This window comes from Haplochromis burtoni, unplaced genomic scaffold (genome assembly GCF_018398535.1).
Source record: "Haplochromis burtoni strain Fernald_Lab_line unplaced genomic scaffold, NCSU_Asbu1 Contig_256, whole genome shotgun sequence".
Lineage (NCBI taxonomy): Eukaryota > Metazoa > Chordata > Actinopteri > Cichliformes > Cichlidae > Haplochromis > Haplochromis burtoni.
Genome location: NW_024582617.1, coordinates 666,774 through 686,623, shown reverse-complemented (window position 1 = coordinate 686,623; position 19,850 = coordinate 666,774). Strand labels below are relative to the sequence as shown.

The 19,850-nt window shown below is 41.3% G+C and overlaps 1 protein-coding gene across 1 annotated transcript; it reads left to right on the top strand.

The window, feature by feature from the left end:
* The first annotated feature begins 14,531 nt into the window (after positions 1 to 14,531).
* pdcb (phosducin b) lies at positions 14,532 to 18,877 on the top strand. The gene is made up of 5 exons (XM_005938509.3): positions 14,532 to 14,814; positions 15,685 to 15,757; positions 15,916 to 15,977; positions 17,173 to 17,321; positions 17,505 to 18,877. The coding sequence occupies exons 3-5, from the start codon at positions 15,932 to 15,934 to the stop codon at positions 18,018 to 18,020; spliced, it is 711 nt and encodes a 236-aa protein (XP_005938571.1). The 5' UTR covers positions 14,532 to 14,814; positions 15,685 to 15,757; positions 15,916 to 15,931; the 3' UTR covers positions 18,021 to 18,877.
* The last annotated feature ends 973 nt before the right edge of the window (positions 18,878 to 19,850 follow it).

Genomic DNA, 19,850 nt, shown 5'->3' with positions numbered 1-19,850 from the left:
AGAGCTCTGGGTAGCTCCCCAGCTGGGTCTAGACTGGGTCTAGAGAGTATTTTAAATTCAGGGAATTTAAAATAGAAAGTAGCTCGTCCACAGAAGGACTGGTAGCTCCCCTTACGATAAGGGTTCAGATTGCACTTTGAATCACCTTGTTGTTGAATTGTGCTATACAAATAAATTTGCCTTGCCTTGCCTAGTGTTATTCTATGTTCTTTGTGGGGGGTTAGTTCTTGGGTTGTGTCTCGTGTTTAGTATAGGTTCAGTTCAGTGTCAAGTCTGTGTCTGTTTCTTGTTTCCTGTTTTATTGTGAAAGGTTGTGCCTCATGTCAGTGTGTCTAGCTTTGCTCCCCGCGTCTCGTTAGCCCAAACCCTCTCAGCTGTGTCTCCCTCCTGTTTCTCATTCCTCCCTCAGTGTATTTAAGCCCAGTGTGTCTTTGTGTCAGTGTCGCGTCGCTAACGTCTGTTCACCCATACCTCCCTGTGTGTTCTGTTTGCCAGTTTAGTTATTTTCCAGTATAGTTAGTTTTCTGTTCAGTCACCCCTGCAATAAAGCTGTTTATTCTGAACTCACTTTCGCTTCCGCGAGTCCTGCATTTTGGGTCCTTCCTCTCTGCCTGCCTGCACACAGCCATGACAATTGGGCAGAGTGTAGTGACACCGGAGGAATAATAACCACATTTCCCATCATGCACTCAGCATTTCATCTCTGCTCATTCCCTGTTTGTTTTACTCCACTTAATCATTAGTTATTATTCACCTCTGTCTCTCTTCCACAGCGTGCCTTTGTCCTGTCTTCATTCCCTCACACCCAACCAATCACAGCAGATGGCCCCGCCCCTCCCTGAGCCTGGTTCTTCCGGAGGTTTCTTCCTGTTAAAAGGGAGTTTTTCCTTCCCACTGTCACCAAAGTACTTGCTCATAGGGGGTCATATGATTGTTGGGGTTTTGATCTATTATTTTAGAACTACATCAATAAAACTTGAATTGAGTTGAACTGAATCATTTCAATTTCAACTCTGAGCCTACCTGAGCCTGAACCACATCAGGTTATCATCCTAAAGCTTCTGTTTCTTTCATCATCACATATTAGGTCTTTAATGAAGTCTGACTTTTCAGTCACACTGCCAATAAGGGTTGCGTTGACTCCAGTACGCCAGCATTCCAGGTTCATTTAACATTCACGTGAAGGATTTCCTAATGAAATATTTGTGGACTGTGCAGTGATTTTTCTTAACTAGGCTAAATGATTATTTGTTCATTATTGGTTTGTTTCCTTCATGTAATTTGTTGACAGTAGGTAAAATAAGATTATTTATTTATTTTTCCACTGTGAATTTGATCACCCTTCATACAAAAACTAATTATAACATAATGAGCTTATTAAACTGTGAAAGTTCTGTTTCCACTCATTCATCTCATGATTGTGCTGTGGCCTATCCCAGATGGTGTCATAGGCTTTGTCAATTCATTAACTCCATCCATTCATCTATCCATCAATTTTCTTCCACTTATCCAATTCAGGGTTGTGGTGGGGCTGGAGCCTATCCCAGATGGTGTCATAGGGTGGGTGCAGCTCTTAAATAGTGTTATTAAAGTCCAAAATAATAATAATAATACTAATATGTTTTTTTGAATCGAGGCAACTGAGTAGCTTTGTGAGTTTTCTCAGCTTTGGTCTGCAGTTTTCACAATTCAAATGTTCATGTTTACCTAATTAAAATACACATGTGAGGTTAATGATGCCATTCTAGCGCCAGTAATTTAAAACTTCACCTTTACAACTTTCAGCTGATCCCTGCAACCCTAATTATGTGGGCTTGGGTATACAGGTACAGGACCACGGCAGTGTTGGTGTATGTGCTTACGAAAGCAACCTAGAGCAGGTAATTTGTGTATTTATAGTGGATGAATCACTGTCGGCCAGAGATTACATGTAAATACTACTGAAGAAGCATGAGACAACAGGAAGGGTGGAGATATCGATGTGTGCGCGTGCACGAAATCTACCTGGGAGATGTACCTGGAAAATAACAAAAGCCTTTATTCCAGGAAACTACTGACTTATTACCTACAAACTGCAATATTACTATATAAATATTCACTATATTAGCTTTTTTCATTCTTTGGCTCAAATGACATTTGAAGGTTTATAAATCATCACTTTTAAGTAGAAATCTTTCAGTTGAAGTTTTAAGTTTCATGATTTCACCGTGCAAGTCGTCACATGCTGAATCGTTTCCAGATACAAATTTTCCAAAGCACTTGAGCAAATGCATGATTATGAATGGATTAATTAATTAATTAATTTGAATAGTATTCATCATTTTCTGATTTAATAACTGTCTTTTCCTGCATGTTTTACTGACAGTAAATGCCTCTTGTGTCAGACTTTAATTGTCTCCTGGGGATAACGACTCTCTTGTAACACAGAGATCTGCAGTTACAAAAAGAAAAGTGCAATACTATACTACAGTTATAAATAGTGCTGGGATATCCTGTCGCTCCTGTTCTTTTATTGGCACAGATTCTAAATCAGACTCACAGTTAACCTTCTTTCTCGTAAACAGTGAAAGAGGAGGCTTGTACTCCTCAGCAAACGTCCACAGTCTGTTGTTGTTTCCTTGCTGCATATATAAACAAACGTTGCTCAAATCGAAAACGACCGTTCCTGGTCATTTGCCTCCGTTTGCTTTACGTATCTTTATTATATGTCTTCCTGTATCATGACAACTTTCAGCGATTCCATTTAAGAATCAAATCAAAACTAGGAAAAGCTGAGAAAGAACAGAGAAGACGAGTGAGGGTTATGAAGAATTCAGCTAAATTTAAAGCTTTTATTAAGCTTTAAAACCGAGCGTCTAAGCAAACTTCTCTCTTGTATGTGGCTAATAATGGTATAGAGATTGTATGCAGATAATCTACTCTGGGAATTTTTTGCAGTGGTTTCTGAGATTCTTATTATTGGAGTCGTGCGTCACACAAACGGGTTGTGGCTGAGGAGCGGCCTTTGTTGTCTGTGATTGGCACGTTTCAAAACCATGAACGCACTTAGAGCTAATACTCTAACATGTATTTGTTTATCCATTGTAACACATTGCCTTCATCATAGCACATGCCATTGTTTCAAGTATTGACATTTGCTTTTTTGTTTTTTGTTCTTGTTTTTATCTAATTATGGAAATCAAATTACTTTTGCTTTCATGCTAATGCTATGCAGGTTGAATATCGTTCAGCTTTTCCTTTCAGGACTGAATTTCATCCAACTTTTCGCTTCCAAATTCAGACAAGAATATGCTTATACTTATCCCATCTTCACGGAGTAGCCTCTTTAAAATTTTAAACACTTCTGTGGATGTGCCGTATACTTGCTGGACACTTGCTAGTACTGGGCTGGATCTCCATTCCTCAGAGGTTCTGGTCCATAGTCATATGATAACATCGCATAATTGCTGCAGCTGTACATCCATGACAAGAATAAAACTGTGTCACCGTATCTCAAAGGTGTAAACTTATTGTCATCTTCAAAAAAAACATTTGAACTTTAGCAGATTGCCTTGGCGGTGTCTACCTGCTGAAATGAACTGAGCTGATGTCTTGTGATTGGCTGATTACAGCCAGTAAGTCTGTAATTCAATGACAAATTTTTTTAAATTGGTTCTGACCCTGTATGGTTGTTTCGTTTTATCCAACATATATATATATATATACACACATACATACATATATATATATATATATATATTATGTAGGGGTGCAACGATACTCGTATCGATATTGAACCGTTCGATACAGTGCTTTCGGTTCGGTACGCATATGTATCGAACAATACAAATTTTTAATTTATTTTATCAACTTTTCTTCTGACGATGCTGTCTGTGTTGAGCGCTCAGTGGATCTGCGTTCGACTACTCCGCCTAGGCTGCACTGTCGAGTGCAGATCCACTGAGCGCAGCGCAAGCTAGCAAGACAGAAGCTAAGCTCGTTGCAACATGGCAAATTGAACCTCCCCCACCCTCATTCAGATCTGGCCTTTGGAACTATTTTGGTCTTCATGTGAAGCATGAACCTGATGCCAAAAGTAAAACAGTATGTCGGATGTGCCACACAATGCTCAATTACATGGGTGGGAACTAGTGCGTTAGCGCAGTTAGCTCGTTAACGTGTTGGCCGTCCAGCCCCACGCACGGGGCGATCCTGCGGTAGCTCGTTAACGGAGATTTGCCGTGTTGTGGCGTTAACGTCATTTCAGATTAACGCTGACAGCACTAGTGGGAACACAACGAATATGACTGCACATTTACTCCGACATCATCCTAGTGCAAAGACAAGTGGAAGCAGACAAAAACAACAAGCACGCATGCTACAAACTTTACCCGAGTCATTTAGACAGCCGTTAGCACATGATTCTCCTTATGGGGACCTGATATGTTTAATATGCTGCTGAGAATATAGCCCAGAAGAAGCGGATAGTATAGCTTTTATTTTGGAAAGAGACGTTTCTCTGTAATAAACTCTCTTTTCCAAAGATGAGTGATTCCTCAATCAGATAGATTTATTTTTTTATTACTTTGTTGTTTCAGCAACATTACATTTAAAAACTGTACTTTTGAGTTAAAATATATATTTATAATTTTAATAAATGACAAATTAAAAAAGCATGAACATTTTTTTGTATCGAAAAAATATCGAACCGTGACACCAAAGTATCGAACCGAACCGTGAATTTTGTGTATCGTTGCACCCCTAAGATATATATATATATATATCTTATATATATGCCTGCATCATTATGGTAAATTTTGGCCATTTCAAAGATAAATAAAAAAAACTGGCCAACACTGACATATCAAGTCTTTCTTTTCCGTGTGCTCTGTGAGCTCCTCCCAGCAGCAGGTTAAAACACACTTAACGCTGCTCAGTGGTTTTAAAATGTGTGTCACTTTTTCCCACTGAAGTCGAACAAGCGAAGCGCAGCTAATCGGATGAAAACAGCATAGCTTTGTGATGAGTAGGTGTGTAGTAGTTATGAATGTAGTAGTAGCAACAGCGATAGACACAAGAGTCACTCCCTTTCTTCCTCTCCTACGCAAACGATTTCACAATACTTCAACACACACTCTGCATGCACGTGAATCAGGGGGCTTCAGTCAATCCAGCAGATTAAAAACAAAGCTTCGTGTGTTATAATACCTTTTTTCAGGTATAACACTGACAATGAAAGTGAATATAAAAACTAAAATGTGGGAAAATACTGTCCACTTCCACAGTCTGAGCTTAGATTAACACAAAGGCAAACATTGGCTCCTGCAAAGCCAATTTCCACTCTCAGGATCGGGTGTGAAGGTTTCTTACCCTGGATTTCATGTTACAGAGAAAGGTTTCACCCGAGTACTCACCCACCCTTGAAAAGCTGAGTTGGCTAGAAAGTGTCAAAGCTACGCAGAGATCATATCTGACATCATATGGATTTGTTTAAGGGCGTTGAATGGTCTGAAACAAACAAGGCTTTTGATTCTCCAGCGACACTGTATTCACCTGGTGGTTATGACAGCACATTATTATCTTTATTATTCATTAGAATAGAATAGAATAAAATAGAAAACTCCCGCTTGGTGCATCATTGCCAACATTTTTAATTTATTTGTCTATGAAAAAATTACACACAAGAGTCTGGAAAGCTTTGTGAACTAATTTTTACTTACAAACTCGGGATCCTGCGCTGGAGGCAGCCACACCTGCCGCTCTGGTCGGCGCTGGATCCTTGAGTCTCACTCGTTAGTACAGCTGTGGACTTTGTATGAAGAAACCCTCGCTATTGTGGATGATCCTGCTGTGTGTGTGTTGCCAGGAATCTGTGAGCAGAGCATGTTTCTGGAGTTGTGACTTTTTCACATTCACGGACACTTGCACTGTACTTCTTTGTTCACTGTAAATAAATCCACTGTCCTTCATCATTAGAGTTCTTCACTTTTTGTCCTCCTTTTTCTGCAACTCTACGATCTGCCATCGAATACTGAGACCTCCTCCTGGTGGGACATGCCCTGAACACCTCACCCAGGAGGCATCTTTGTCAGATGCTCAAACCGCTTCAACTCAGCTGGCTCCTTTCGGTGCAGAGGAATAGCAGCTCTACTCCGAGCCCCTCCCAGATGGCCGAACTCCTGACCCTATCTCTAAGGGAGAGCCCAGCCACCCTTCGGAGGAAACCCATTTCTGCCGCTTGTATCCGCGATCTCGTTCTTTCGGTCACTACTCACAGCTCATGACCACAGGTGAGATCAAATCATTTTATATAAATACTGTTTATATTTGACACAAACAAACAATTTGAATGAACATTTTTGGTTAAATTAATTGTTGATGTAAAAGACCCAGTGCATGATGGTGGAAGTTTTCATGAGTCCAAAGGCTTTTTAAAAGAAAAAAGGAAATATGTCCTCTTTGGTTTCAAGCCAAGGAAAAGTTTATTTCTACAGCACGATTTGAATAACCTTAGTGACCAAAGTTCTGCACAGGCTATACAAAATATACGCTAACTAACAAACTAACAGTAAAAATACAGTAAAAATCCTCAAATAAAACAAAGTGACTGAGACTGTGCTCGCACACTGAAAGCCAGCGTGCCCAGGACACCGAGCAGCACTTTCATTTTTTTGAATAGATATTTGTGTTGTGGTTGTTTTGTCATGTGTGCCATGATCATTCTTAAATTGCACACACACAAAAACATTTTGCTCACAATGAATCACTGACTCAACTAAGCTTATTTTCAAACTTTCTCCGAAGACTGACTCCCACATTCCCAGTGAGATTCCCAGTGAGATTCCCAGTGAGATTCCCAGTGAGATTCCCAGTGAGATTCCCAGTGAGATTCCCTGCGCTCACATGCAGACTATGGGAGACTCATTCAGACATAACCTTCTAACCAAAGTCTTTCTGGACTTGATCAGACTTTCCGTCCCTCTTTAACGTAGACTCGGTGTATTAAGTAATAATTTGGTGTAACTTACTGTAAGTGAGAGCAGTGGAAACAAGTGTGGTAAGAAGACGTCGGGTTCATCCAGTTCATTCGAGCTTTAAGGGGTTCGTTCAAAGCAGATTTTCTATTTTCCCCCGTAGTGAGGAGACATAATAACTCTAATTTTCAGAGCTATTTCCCAGCATCTCTGTGCAACTGAGCTGATAGCAATACCATGTGTGCTCAGTCAAATTATATATATATTTTTTTTTTAAGTGTAAGGAGTCAGTTTACCAGAGGCAGTGCAGTCTTCGGGCAGCACAGTGGCGTGGTGGTTAGCACTGTTGCCTCACAGCAAGGTCCTGATTTGACTGTGAGCCATCCGAGGCCTTTGTGTGTGGAGTTTGCTCTCCCTGTGTTTGTGTGGCTTCTACTCCAGCTTCCTCCCACAGTTAATTGCAGATTCTAAACTGCCCATCAGTGTGAATGTGAGTGCGAATGGTTGGCTGTCTATGTGTTTACCATTCGACAGACTAACAACCTGTCTAGGCTGTATCCTGTCTTTTGCCCTATGGAGCTGGGATAGGCTCCATCTTCCCGTGACCCTGGCGAGGATAAGGAGAAGAGGATGAATGGATTTGTATTGTAGTTACCTTGGATAATCTTCACTGACGAACTGATATAATGTTTGTCAGATATTTTATTTTATTATAACAGCCTCCCTCAGTTTATAATTTATTGATCAGTTACTCTTGTCAAGATTTTGCAATTCAGCAGATCTTTGAATCAAAACTACGCCCAAATTCATTTGGATGTAAGATTCCTTATGTTTGTTACAGTAAATGATTTGGGGGTTTTTTATATTACTTTGGTTTATGGGGTAGGAGAGAGTCTTATTTAACTATATAATGGCACGAGTTCCTGACCCAAGTGGAGGAGTTATCTCGGGGTCTTGTTCAGTAGTGACAGTAGAAGGCAGATCGACAGACGGATTGGTGCTGCGGCTGCAGGGATGTGGACGCTGTACTGGGCCGTCGTGGTGAAGCTGAGTGTGAGAGATCTAAATTTACCGGTCCCTACCTCACCTTGCCTCGCCTGTGAGTAGTGACCGAAAGAACGAGATCGTGGATACGAGCGGCAGGAAAGGGCTTTCCTCCGAAGGGTGGCTGGCCTCTCCCTTAGAGATAGGGTGAGGAGTTCAGCCATCTGGGAGGGGCTCAGAGTAGAGCTGCTATTCCTCTGCACCGAAAGGAGCCAATTGAAGTTGTTTGGGCATCTGACAAGGATGCCTCCTGGGCGCCTCCCGGGTGACGTGTTCTGGGCATGTGCCTGTTACGACCCCCTCTGCTAGGCGACAGGGGAGGAGTAACATACACAAGCCCCCACACAAAAACTGAGTAAAATAAAAGGTTTTATTTCAAACTTTAAACAGAAAACCGGCAGGGCTGTTCAGCAGGCCACCGGGAAACCAACTAACACACGTAAAGCAAAACACAAGTAAACGTAAAAGCTAAGGGATAACTAAAGCAAGCTAGCAGCTCAAAACTCAGGCTAAGTTCAAGCATGCACCAAGGTTTGACAAAGTTCAGCATTACGAACAAGTTCAACAAAGATCGAAGAGGGCGGCACGAAGGGCAAACTGCACGTTCAGTCCTAAGCAGCAGCCACTGAGTGAAGGCCCTCCAGCCTTTTGTAGCCACAGGTGGGCACGATCAGCCACTGATTGCCTCTTGGAGCATCACGGGATCCCCGGGCAGCCAATCGTCCGTGTGGTCTGGCACACTTCACTCTGCATAAAAGAGGGCTGGCACGGGTCTCCCAGTAACCAATCACCCACAAGTCATGGCACACATGGATTTGCATGAACACAAAAGGGCAGTCTCACTCCCTCTAAGGTCCAGGGCCGTAACAGTCCCACTGGAAGGAGGCCCGGGGCGGACCCAGGACATTACATCTCTCAGCTGGCCTGGGAACACCTTGGTGTTCTCCCAGACAAGCTGGAGGAGGGGCCTGGGGAGAGGGAGGTCTGGGCTTCTTCTCTGCTTAGGCTGCTGCCCCCGCAACCCGGCCCCAGATAAGCTGAATAAGATGGATGAATGTATAGCTATACATAGTTACAACTATATGTCCTGTAAGGTTCAACTAATTAGACAGGCAGAAAGCAGCATTAGTTCTTTACATAAAAAAATATTTAATACAAATATTTATTGGATTTAATCAAAGAAGCTATTTATTTGTCAAAGCCTGCAGTGAAGAAGAGAATGAAGCGAAGAAAAATATTTAACAGAGAAATGAGCAGACCAACGTGGAAATAAGGGAAAAAGTGTGGATCTCTGTTTATTTTCACACCTGCATACCAAGAGGCTGCACAAGGCTGGACTCCACTTTGGGAAATTAGGTCGGAGCAGTTTGTGAAAAGCAGATCATCATTCACAGCAAAGCTAAGCGTCTGACCTCGGTTTGGAAAATGGGGGAAAAACCTCTGGACTATGAGCAAACAACACCTAGTTTAGAATCGCCTGACGCATGTTCAGTGTCTCATCTTTTTTGTTTTTTTTACTCACCATCATGGAGCCGGATGAGACAGCCGGTAACAGCCAGTTTGTGATAACTCTTCAACTGGAAATGAAAGTTCCTGAGTCAGCGGTTTGGATTTTTTTTGTGCCTCGAGTAAAGCAAGGCTGGACTTTCAGACTTTCTCCTAAGCACGTAATAGCCCACAGATGTCATAATATTGGAACACTGCTAGGAATGACCGCTTCACACCAAGAACACAAACTAGGTCTAATCGCGGTCAGAGGAAACTTACAGAACCACAAATGTTTTCCTGTTTTTACAGACCAAAAGACCGAGCAATAAAACACCCAAAGGTTTGCTATAGTGGAGCTCAGTAAAATATATACTTTTTAATAGATTACTTTTAATTAATGGTAAATGGCCTGCATTTGTATAGCGCTTTACTCAGTCATTCACACACTGGTGATGGCAGCTACATTGTAGCCACAGCTGCCCTGGGGCGCACTGACAGAGGCGAGGCTTCCAGACACTGGCGCCACCGGGCACCACCGGGCCCTCTGACCACCACCAGTAGGCAAACATGGGGTTAGTATCTTGCCCAAGGATATTTGGCATGTAGCCTGGGATCAAACTACCGACCTTCTGATTAGTGGCTGACCTGCTCTGCCACCTGAGCTACAGCCACCCAACATAATATAAACATTTGTCATGAGCTAAAATGTTTTAGGTTATGAAAGTTGTTAGAAATGGCAGCAGGCACTTGACTTACACTTATGTCAAGAGCTAAAAACAGCAGAGTACATCAAACTTCTCTTTCAAGAACAAATCTGTCATTGTCGCCTCTCCAGCTGATGAAAACATCATTTTTGCTTTTAACATATAAATGGCCGGTAGCCTCGGGAAAAGCCGTTGCTTCCTTCCTATCGCAGGAATGCAAACATGACTGAGTAACCTGAGTAATATGCAGGTAGAGGGACTCCTTTATCCCACAGCACCGGACACAAGAGAGATCTCTTTCATCTATTACTTAAAACCAGCAACACTCCACACCTTCATGTTGCTCTTCATGCCTCAGTGATACGTAAAGACCACGTTCCTGGGAAACCGCAGCACAGAGGTATGTAAAGCATTAGCTGAAACCATACTGCGGTGGGAGAGGCAAGATGACGCATACGATCGTTTTGTTTACTCCTGGTCTCTATTTTATTATTTCCCCACCTGCCACTGAAACCTAAAAACATCAATCTGATGTACCTTTTAAATGACCCGGCGCCTGGCATGCTGGTAGATGTAAATGCGTATTTATAAACCAAACAAAAGCATGGCGGCTTTGGCGCGTCATCAAGAAATAAGGAGCCAGGATGTTTCTGGAGTTGAACCGTGAAGAGGTTGGTGTCACAGACTGTATGTGTTCATGTGTCATAAGACCCAGGACCGTGACAGTTGGGTTTTTTGTTAAATTTTTCAACATTTTCATTGTTATTTTACCAAACCACAATATCACAAAATACAAAATGCGAGAGGACTGGGCAAAAATAAGTCGATAAAATGTTATTCTGCATTAAATGCAAAAGAAATGATGTAAGGGTACTAGGCAAAGAAAATCTTTATTAAGTAAGTGGGTGCATATGCAACTTTATGTGCAGCTGTATATGCAACCTATGGAATCTAAAACCTTATTTTTAGTTCTCAGAAAAGTGGGTTACGTTATTTACTCTTCTAAGACTACGTGGTGAAGGAGAACCAGCTGTGCTTAATGATTTGCCTGTGTGTTAAATACACATTTCAAATATCGACAGAAACAGAAATACTCTTTCTGTTGGTCGTAAGTAAGAAATGCTGTGAGGAATTCAGCTGGAGAAAAAAGCTAATGAGAGAAACTGTCTCCATCCTTACAGGCTTTGAAAGTCAAATGAATTAGGATGAAGGCTGACCTCTAGTGTTCAAGGGCTGTCTCGACTTATCTTGACCTTTTACAGCCAAGGGACGCGATCGAATTACCGATGATATAACAGAGCCACGTGCACAGTTACATCCCTGGTAGTATTCAATCACCTGCTCTTTTAACCTCCCATTTGATAAGTGAATTTTTTTTATTAGTATTTCATATTTTAATTTCATATTTAGACCATGACATCAGATCCCAATTAAGTGGAGTGGACAGTGGAGGAGATTTCAGTGGTACAAGCACGATGAAAGAATACATCGTAGCTTCCTGCTCAGTGATTGTATCTACTTCCTTTTCTATCCCTTTGAAGAAGTGAGGCTCCATAAATATTAAAGAGGAAAGTATTACTTCTCAGCTGCAGTGAATAGATAGAAGAAAATAAACTTTAGAAAACTAAACAGAAGAAAGAAGAAGAGAAATAACAATTTTAACACAAACCAGTGACACACTGTGGGGCCTGACCAACCCTGGCAGGGCCTCCTTGGATGAGGGTGTCAGGTGATAATGGCCGAAACATCCAATGAATCCAAGGTCCACTACTGACGATGTGTCCCAAATTTTAATATGATAAGCTTGATCACATCTCTAATCCCTAAACCTGACCAAGGAAGGCAACCTGCTCTCTCCTGTCGCTTTCAGTTTGCACCTTCTGCCTAAGTTGTAGTTCCCCCGGTGTGCACCTCCCGACACTCCTCTGTCACCCGATCTCAGCTATTGCTTTGGTTTTCACAAAATCCACGACCACCATTTCTCTCCCCAGCACCATACATATCCAACAGCCCCTAATCACCCCTGTTCCCTTCACCTACACGTTCATCTTCTGATCCAATCTACCAGTCAACCATGATCCAGTCCAACACTCTTCAGTTACACGACTTTATTCATGTACCGTTCCTTTAACGTTACCCCTACTCCAATTCTTCATCTATGCCATGATGAACAAGTTGACTCCACCTCCAGAGCTCGCACCCTTGCTCCTCTTCCACCTGGTCTCCTGCACACACACCTTATCTACCTTCCATTTCTCCATCATATCAGCCAACGCTCTCCTTTACCACTCATAGTCCCTACATTTAAAGCCTCTAGTCTAACCTCCACACTCCCGCTTTTCTTTCCCTCTCTGTCTCTGAATCTTCTTCCATTACTCTTATTTTGTCTTCAGCCAACAGTAACACAGTTTACACCTTCTAATGTGGGCCAACAACATGAGATGCAGTCATTGTTAACTCTTCCCCAGCCGATCCAGTATGGAAATCCTAATCTTCCATGTCGTAGTTGGCAAAGATTTTCCACCAGATGCCCTTCCTGACAAAACCCTCCACATTTGTCCAGGCTTGGACGCAGAGCTAGCAGTACATTGGCAGTATGCTATTATGTTAGCCATTACACAATGAGAAGATCCATTTGGGTCACTTGTATTTTTCATTATTAAAATGAGAAAAAACCCTAATACATATAAGGTTTGCAGTGGGCTGTTTGACCTTGTGCTCATTACAAGAATTCAACTGAAAGCACATTTTCTCACAAAAGTTACTAAAACAACACATTAAAAACAGTTGTTGACGTTAATAATAGTCGCTGCTCTTTTTTTAGAACCTTCAGACAGATAGATAGCTGCTGCTGACAGACAGTTTTAGCACAAAAGGTGCAAAATATTCAGCCGAATTCCACTGTAAGCAACCCGGGCTTTACGAGTGACTGAGAATAATGGAACCCCACCTGACATGCATGCTCTGTGTGCCTAAATAAAAAAGTCCAGTAATCCCTTAAGCCAATAAAGACAGGACACAGACGCAGAGATGAAGGGCAAAAGCCAAACACGGTAGCAGAAAATATCGTGTGGGTGTGGCGAGCATTTGCCCTTCCTAAATGCGCTGCAGTGATTCAGCACTCAGGGAACGGAAAGCTTACAGTGATGCATGAAGGCGAAGAGTGCAAAGAGGGGATTCCTTCTCGCACGTAAACTTGCGAAATTGTAAAACTTGAAAGGTGCAGTTCCTGCATTTATGTTGCTCTGAAAGGAAACAAATACCTGCTGTGAAGATAATGATATTCAGATGCTTTGGGCAGATGAGCAAAGTTCAACTGCAATGGAAAGTAAATGGGTTTACTAAAATACTTTTTCCACTTAAAGTATTTACCATTTTTACGTCACTGTGTGTCACCAGTTTACGGCGTAATGTTGTTGTTTAAGGATCAGTAACAAGCACTCGTATTTGGGAAAATATAAAAACAGGAAGGGATAAAATTTGCTTTGTTATCCATATAAACGTCCTTCTGATTAGTAATATTAGTTAGTTATATTTTAATATTGAGGAACAGATGTATACATTCTTAAACCAAAGGAAATCACGTCTTCCTCTTTTGTCGCTTAAAAGCGGAAATTCTTGAGCTGTGGAGACATGCAAGGAGACAACACGCATTACATTACAAAACTATAACAAGAATTTAGGTTTTATAAGCTCGTGCTGAACTCTGTCTTAACTTGAAGAACTTAATTACCTAACCACACACCACTTTTACAGTTGTCTCTGCTTTGTTCTTACTACTTGTGTTTCTTAATATTCTCAGTATGTCTTACTTGGTTATAACCAGTGAATAAAACAGGATCACATGTTGACATTGTTTTGCTTTTGTTTGTTTTTTTACCTCAAAATAAAATTTTACATAATTCTGAAACGTAACGACCAATCTACCTGTGAGGGAAATCTAGGTTTTAGAAATGAGTGAGTGGGATTTTTGTGCGAAAACAGTCGGGAAGCACATGACAAAGCGTATCACTAGATATTCCCCACCCTTAGCTAGCGGTGTTTTGTGTTTTGAAAGATTCCCGTCATGTGTTTCGTGTGAAGCTCTATGCCTGGAAGAACTTTGAATTCCAGACAGGATCACTTTATTTGAAAGTTCATCTCGGGGATATGGTGCTTTTCCTCGAGTTAACTCTTAATGCGCTGCTCATAAAAAATGCAACACAGTGGCTCTTGTGTACTGCTCTTGAATAGGGATGGCTTTTATCAGCTGCCTGATCAAGTGATGCATTAAATGTGCGATATGGGGGGGAAAAGAAAAGAAGCTTTTTAAAAAAGAAACGTTTTTCTTTCAGTTTTTTGTCATTCTCTCTCTTTCTTCGTCAAGTGTAGTCAGGCCTTTATCAAGTCGAGTCTTCTAATTGCTGAGGTGAAATCCTCTTAGGATCTGCGCTCTATTTCTGTTCGGCGTACAGGGTTGCTTTTGAAATCTCCATTAGACCAATTTCATTGGCTGGAATAGACACACACATGCACGCAAAAACACACACCGTCCAGCAACAGATAGCTCAGTGAAGTGACTGAGTGGAGATCAGTGCAAGGTTATCTGCTGCTACAAAGGGAGGACCTCACTGTGACCGTGGGAGGTAAGACAACCTTTGTTAATAATGCAGTAAAATGTCACACAGGCAGGTTTAGAAATGTGAAGTTGAGTTTTGAACGAAATCATTTAAAGTATACGAGCTATTTGGTCAGTGTGTTTTGCTTCCATACACAGACTTTGGGGCCCTTTTTATGTTTCATGTGTATAATTTACATTATGTTGCCACATTATGTATCCGAGGGGCTGTTTTTGTTTATTCTCGTTTAATTTCTTTGATGACTTAAAGTAAAAGCTTCTGCGCAGAACACAAACAAAGAGTTCATTCTGACAGTGCTGAGTTTAGTCACGGGTCTGTGACTAATTGGAAGTCAGATGGTTACGAGACGTCAATTTCTCACCAACACACAGAGAAACAGACCTACAATAATAATAATAATAATAACAATAATAATAGTAATAATAATAACAAGTATAGGCTGTTTACCTAGCTCCATTTGCTAATGCTAGAGCTAATCACAGAAAATTACATCTTGCAAACTGTGACCTTAGAGGAACTTAGACCTGCCGTCATAAAGATCATTACCCCAGATTGTGACTGCATACAGGAAGCAGGACTGCAGTACCTGGAACCCTGGGAGAGATCATTTAATCCAATCAGATATTGGCTACAGCATAGAGGTGGATGTAGGCCAACCTACCTGTGCAAACAGCAGCATCACAGAGACATTAGGAAGCAGTGCGAAGGTCAAAAGTTTAGCAAGATGGCAATTTTACCAGTATTTGCACTAAGAATATGCTAATGCATCTAAACGTGTAATTTCTGTTGCATTCACACATCTGTTTTAATCACTAAATTTGCAGCATCACTGTGATTGTGTAATCTTGTGTTTATGATTGCGTTTCATGATTTTAGTGACCACATTCATCAGCTCATTCTTCAAGCAGTAGCTTTAAGGACTTACAGCAAGCACGCAAGTCTACCGCAGGTCAGTAATCCTCTTAGACTGCATTGATTTAATTAAAAATCGTGGAAGTCACCGGATATCCAGTAGCAGTGACTCTAAATCTGTTGCAGTGACAACCCAAACATTATCTAAATCATTAATGGCGCCATGTCGGCATTTTCTCGATTTTCGTCCTCCAGCTAACCAACCAGGAAAATGTCTGAGCGACTGATTGACTTGGAAGAGACCGCGACCCAAACAGGTGAGGCGACATGGCGTTTAAAACCTCACACAGGAACTGACACTTTGTGTTTATGGTGTTTTCACAAACACTATGAGATTGTTCATCAAGAAAATCGTTTTTAGAGTAAAAAAGCAGAGCAAAGTGTAAATCTGCAGAGTCTGGGCACTTCAACCTCACGTCCACCACTTCATCAGCAACCTGACAAAGATTAGGGCCAGGCTGTGGCTCAAACACAACCTAACGCAACCTGACATGGGTTAGGATGTGTCTGAGTCACATGGTAAACAAGCATATCTTAAGAAATTAGGACAAGCTACTGTTCAAATTAAATCTCAAGCATGAATTTTGGCATCACAGTTCTCCGGTCATAAACATTTCCAATCTACCAAACGGACGATTCTATAAAACTTGGCCGTGTGTGTTAAACTGTAGTGTAGAAATAGAAGAAGAGTTTGCTGACACTCTTGCACATTCTTTTAAATAAAATTCTCTGTGGATGTTTTTTATTGTTTGAAAATCAAAGCTTTAAACAAGCCATCAGTACGGTGGCCCTGAGAGGCCAAACAGACTGGAACTTAAGAACACACCAGCAATAAGAAAAACGCTGCAAAAGCACACAAAACACGACGGATTTAGGAAAAAAGAAAACAAAAATAGGAAAAAACTGCAACTGGTCCGTCGGGTTATTGTCTCCCCACAAACACTTCCCTTGTGCTTTTGGAAATCAGTTTTTTCCTATTTCCGTTTTTGTTTTTTCTATTTCTGTTTTCTTTTTTCCTGTTTCCGTTGTGTTTTGTGTGCTTTTGCAGCATTTTTTTATTGCTGGTGTTTTCTTAAGTTGCAGACCGTTTGGCCTCTCAGGGCCACCGTACATCAGTGACCTGGAGGATTGTAAGACGTTAACAGATGCTCTAATCTTCTTTTTATTATGCAACACGGAGGTAACTGGTACACTTCCTTATCCATAAGCGTGACCAGTGGTTTCAAACACAAATATATACGACATCACTGTTAAAACCAAGACTTGTATGACTGCTGCTTTATAAAACCACAGCTCCCACACGCAGGACTGACAGACATGAATTAAATCCTGTCTCTTGAAGCATCTGTCTTCCCACTCCTGTTTCGTTCTCGCCACTCTGCATTCATAAATAGTTTAGCACAGACATTAGTAATTTCCCTGAACACAAACAACTATCTGCTTTCTCCGTAGGCCCCAAAGGGGTGATCAATGACTGGAGGAGGTTTAAGTTGGAAAGCATGGACCAAGAAAACTTGAATCCTGCAAAAAGGGAACTGCTGAGACAAATGTCATCCCCCAGCAAAGTAAAAGATACCTCCAGAGGAAACCTTAACCGCAAGGTATGACACAACCCAGTTCCCACAGCGCTAAAGCAGTTCTTAACTCCAATGTGCAGGAAATTGTAGAAATTCTCAGTTAATTTAGAAAACTTTAGCCTCGAGCAGCAAATGTTTGCCATTCCAAATGCTGCACATAAATATCAACCCAAAAATGTAACTACTGTTTTAATACACTTCCTTCAGATGAGTGTCCAAGAGTATGAACTGCTTAAGGAGGAGGATGAAGGATGTCTAAAGAGCTACAGAAAGCGGTGCATGCAAGAGATGCATGACAAGCTCAGCTTTGGGCCAAGGTTTGAAGGCGTGTATGACCTGGACAATGGAGAGGCTTTCCTAGAAGTTATTGAAAAGGAGCATCACAGCACGGTTGTGGTTGTGCACATCTACAAGAATGGGATTAAAGGCTGCGAGGCACTCAACAGCTGCCTTGACTGCCTGGCCACTGAGTATCCCACCGTAAAGTTCTGCAAGATTGACGCCGTCGCCTCCGGTGCCGCCGAGCGCTTCTCGGATGAATATTTACCCACGCTGCTCGTGTACAAAGCTGGAGAGCTACTGGGAAACTTCCTGTCCTGCACACAGCATCTAAATGAGGAATTCTTTGCTACTGATGTGGAGGGTTTCCTCAACAGCTACGGCCTGTTGCCAGAGAAAGAGCAGCCTCAGATGGAAGACGATGAAGAGAACAACATAGAGTAAATGAAGAGTTTGGCTGCTGATGAAGAACCATAGGAAGAAAGATCTAAGAAAGACAGTTACATTAAAATATGAAAATATTGAGCTGGGTTTCAATAAATAGGCAAGCGTAACATCTCCACCAGCGCTCTAGTGTTTTGGGATTGTTGTCTAAAGGAAAAGATTGACATCCAGTTGATGACGAAACATCAGTGACCCAGATATGGGTGCTTCAGAATATGGGCGAGAAAGTTACAGTAATGTGAGGAGAGCAGCTTTTATTAATACAATATATATATATATATGTATTTAGAGAGAGAGAGAGCAAGAGAGAGCACAACTCCCCTCACCACTACCCCGATACAAGCCAAAACTGTAACACTGACTCCAACGCTGTATCTACTTGTAAAAATAATGATTAACAGGGTTTTTTTTGTAGTTTTTATATTCGATTCAATTGAGATTTACACAGGCTGCTTGTAAAAAATCAGGGTTTGTACAAACAGACATCCCCAAATGTGTTACACGTGTATGCTTGATGTATCCCGGGTGCTCTGACAACATTTAAAAACAGAGGAAGTAAGAAAAAGATCAACTTTTCGCAGCTTCATTTTCATCACTGTGATCAAAGACGGGTTCATTCATGTCTGCACAGGTCATACTGGGAATTGGAAACAAATGGAGGAAGTCACAAAAAAGGAAATGGTTAATGTTGGGGTTCCTGTGTGTAATCTTACCCCACAAGTCATGACTCAGCACAGTGTCAACATCATCGCATTTAAAGTTGCTCACGCCAGGTTTCCCTTTAACCTTTGTATTAGTATTTAAGTAAACATACTCCTGTCAGTCATAATAACAATAATAATAAAAAATCGAATGTTTGCCATTGCATTTCATTCATACACGATATAGATTTGGGGGTTTTAAAGGCAGGGTGAGAATGCTCACCACTGTGGCCAGGAAGTCGCTGATGGAGTCCACAACATCTTGCATTAGTAGTTCCTGTTCAGGTGGTTATAAAGTAGTGAGTTTGGGCTTTTTCGAATTGTAGAAATTGCACGTTTCATTTGCGGCTCAAAGAGGAAGTAAAATTAGGATTTCAAATGTGTTTAAGCCTTCGGACAGAGCGAGGCTTTTCTCCATTTTCCATTCATACTTAGTAAAACTAAAATACAGTGAAATTTCACACAATTTCACACATATTTTAAGTCGATATTGAACCTAAGCAGCAGAGGATCGCTTCAGAATTTGCCAGGAGATGAAGGCAAGAATTTTACTCTGTCACCTGACGACTTTGTTCTTTTTCCTTCACTCCCACCACCTCTGTCTACACTCCAGACACTTAAACCCTTTAGTTTAAGTGTGCGTACTTTGCGTAGATTAAAAGGCCTGGTGTAAATACTCTCGAGTTTAGTAACTCATCTTGAAGTGAAGTAAAATTTTCAAAAAGGGATCAGAAAAAGAAAGTTTTCAAAAGTTTGCATAAGGTTACGGAAGAAAAATAGTGTGCAGACGGATGCTGTCGCGTGTATGATAACTTCATCTGTATCGAAGCACAGACTTGTCTCACCCGTGACCCCCTGAACTCCTGGCATGCTGAAACCACAACTTAATTTTTTGTTTTCCTTTTCAGTGATGACTTGCAATAACCCACAATTTAATTTGCAGTGAGCTAAATCAAACAGCCTGTAGGAAACAAGGTTTGTCATGAAGTAGGATCATATAAATTCTTATGGAAGGTAAGTGTTTTTGTGTTATCATGTGTGTATTTTCGAGACGCAGTTCGCCTCTTAAAGCTCAGACAGCCGCCAGACAGGTTTCCTCCATCTCGTCGTAAATTTATCAGAACTATAT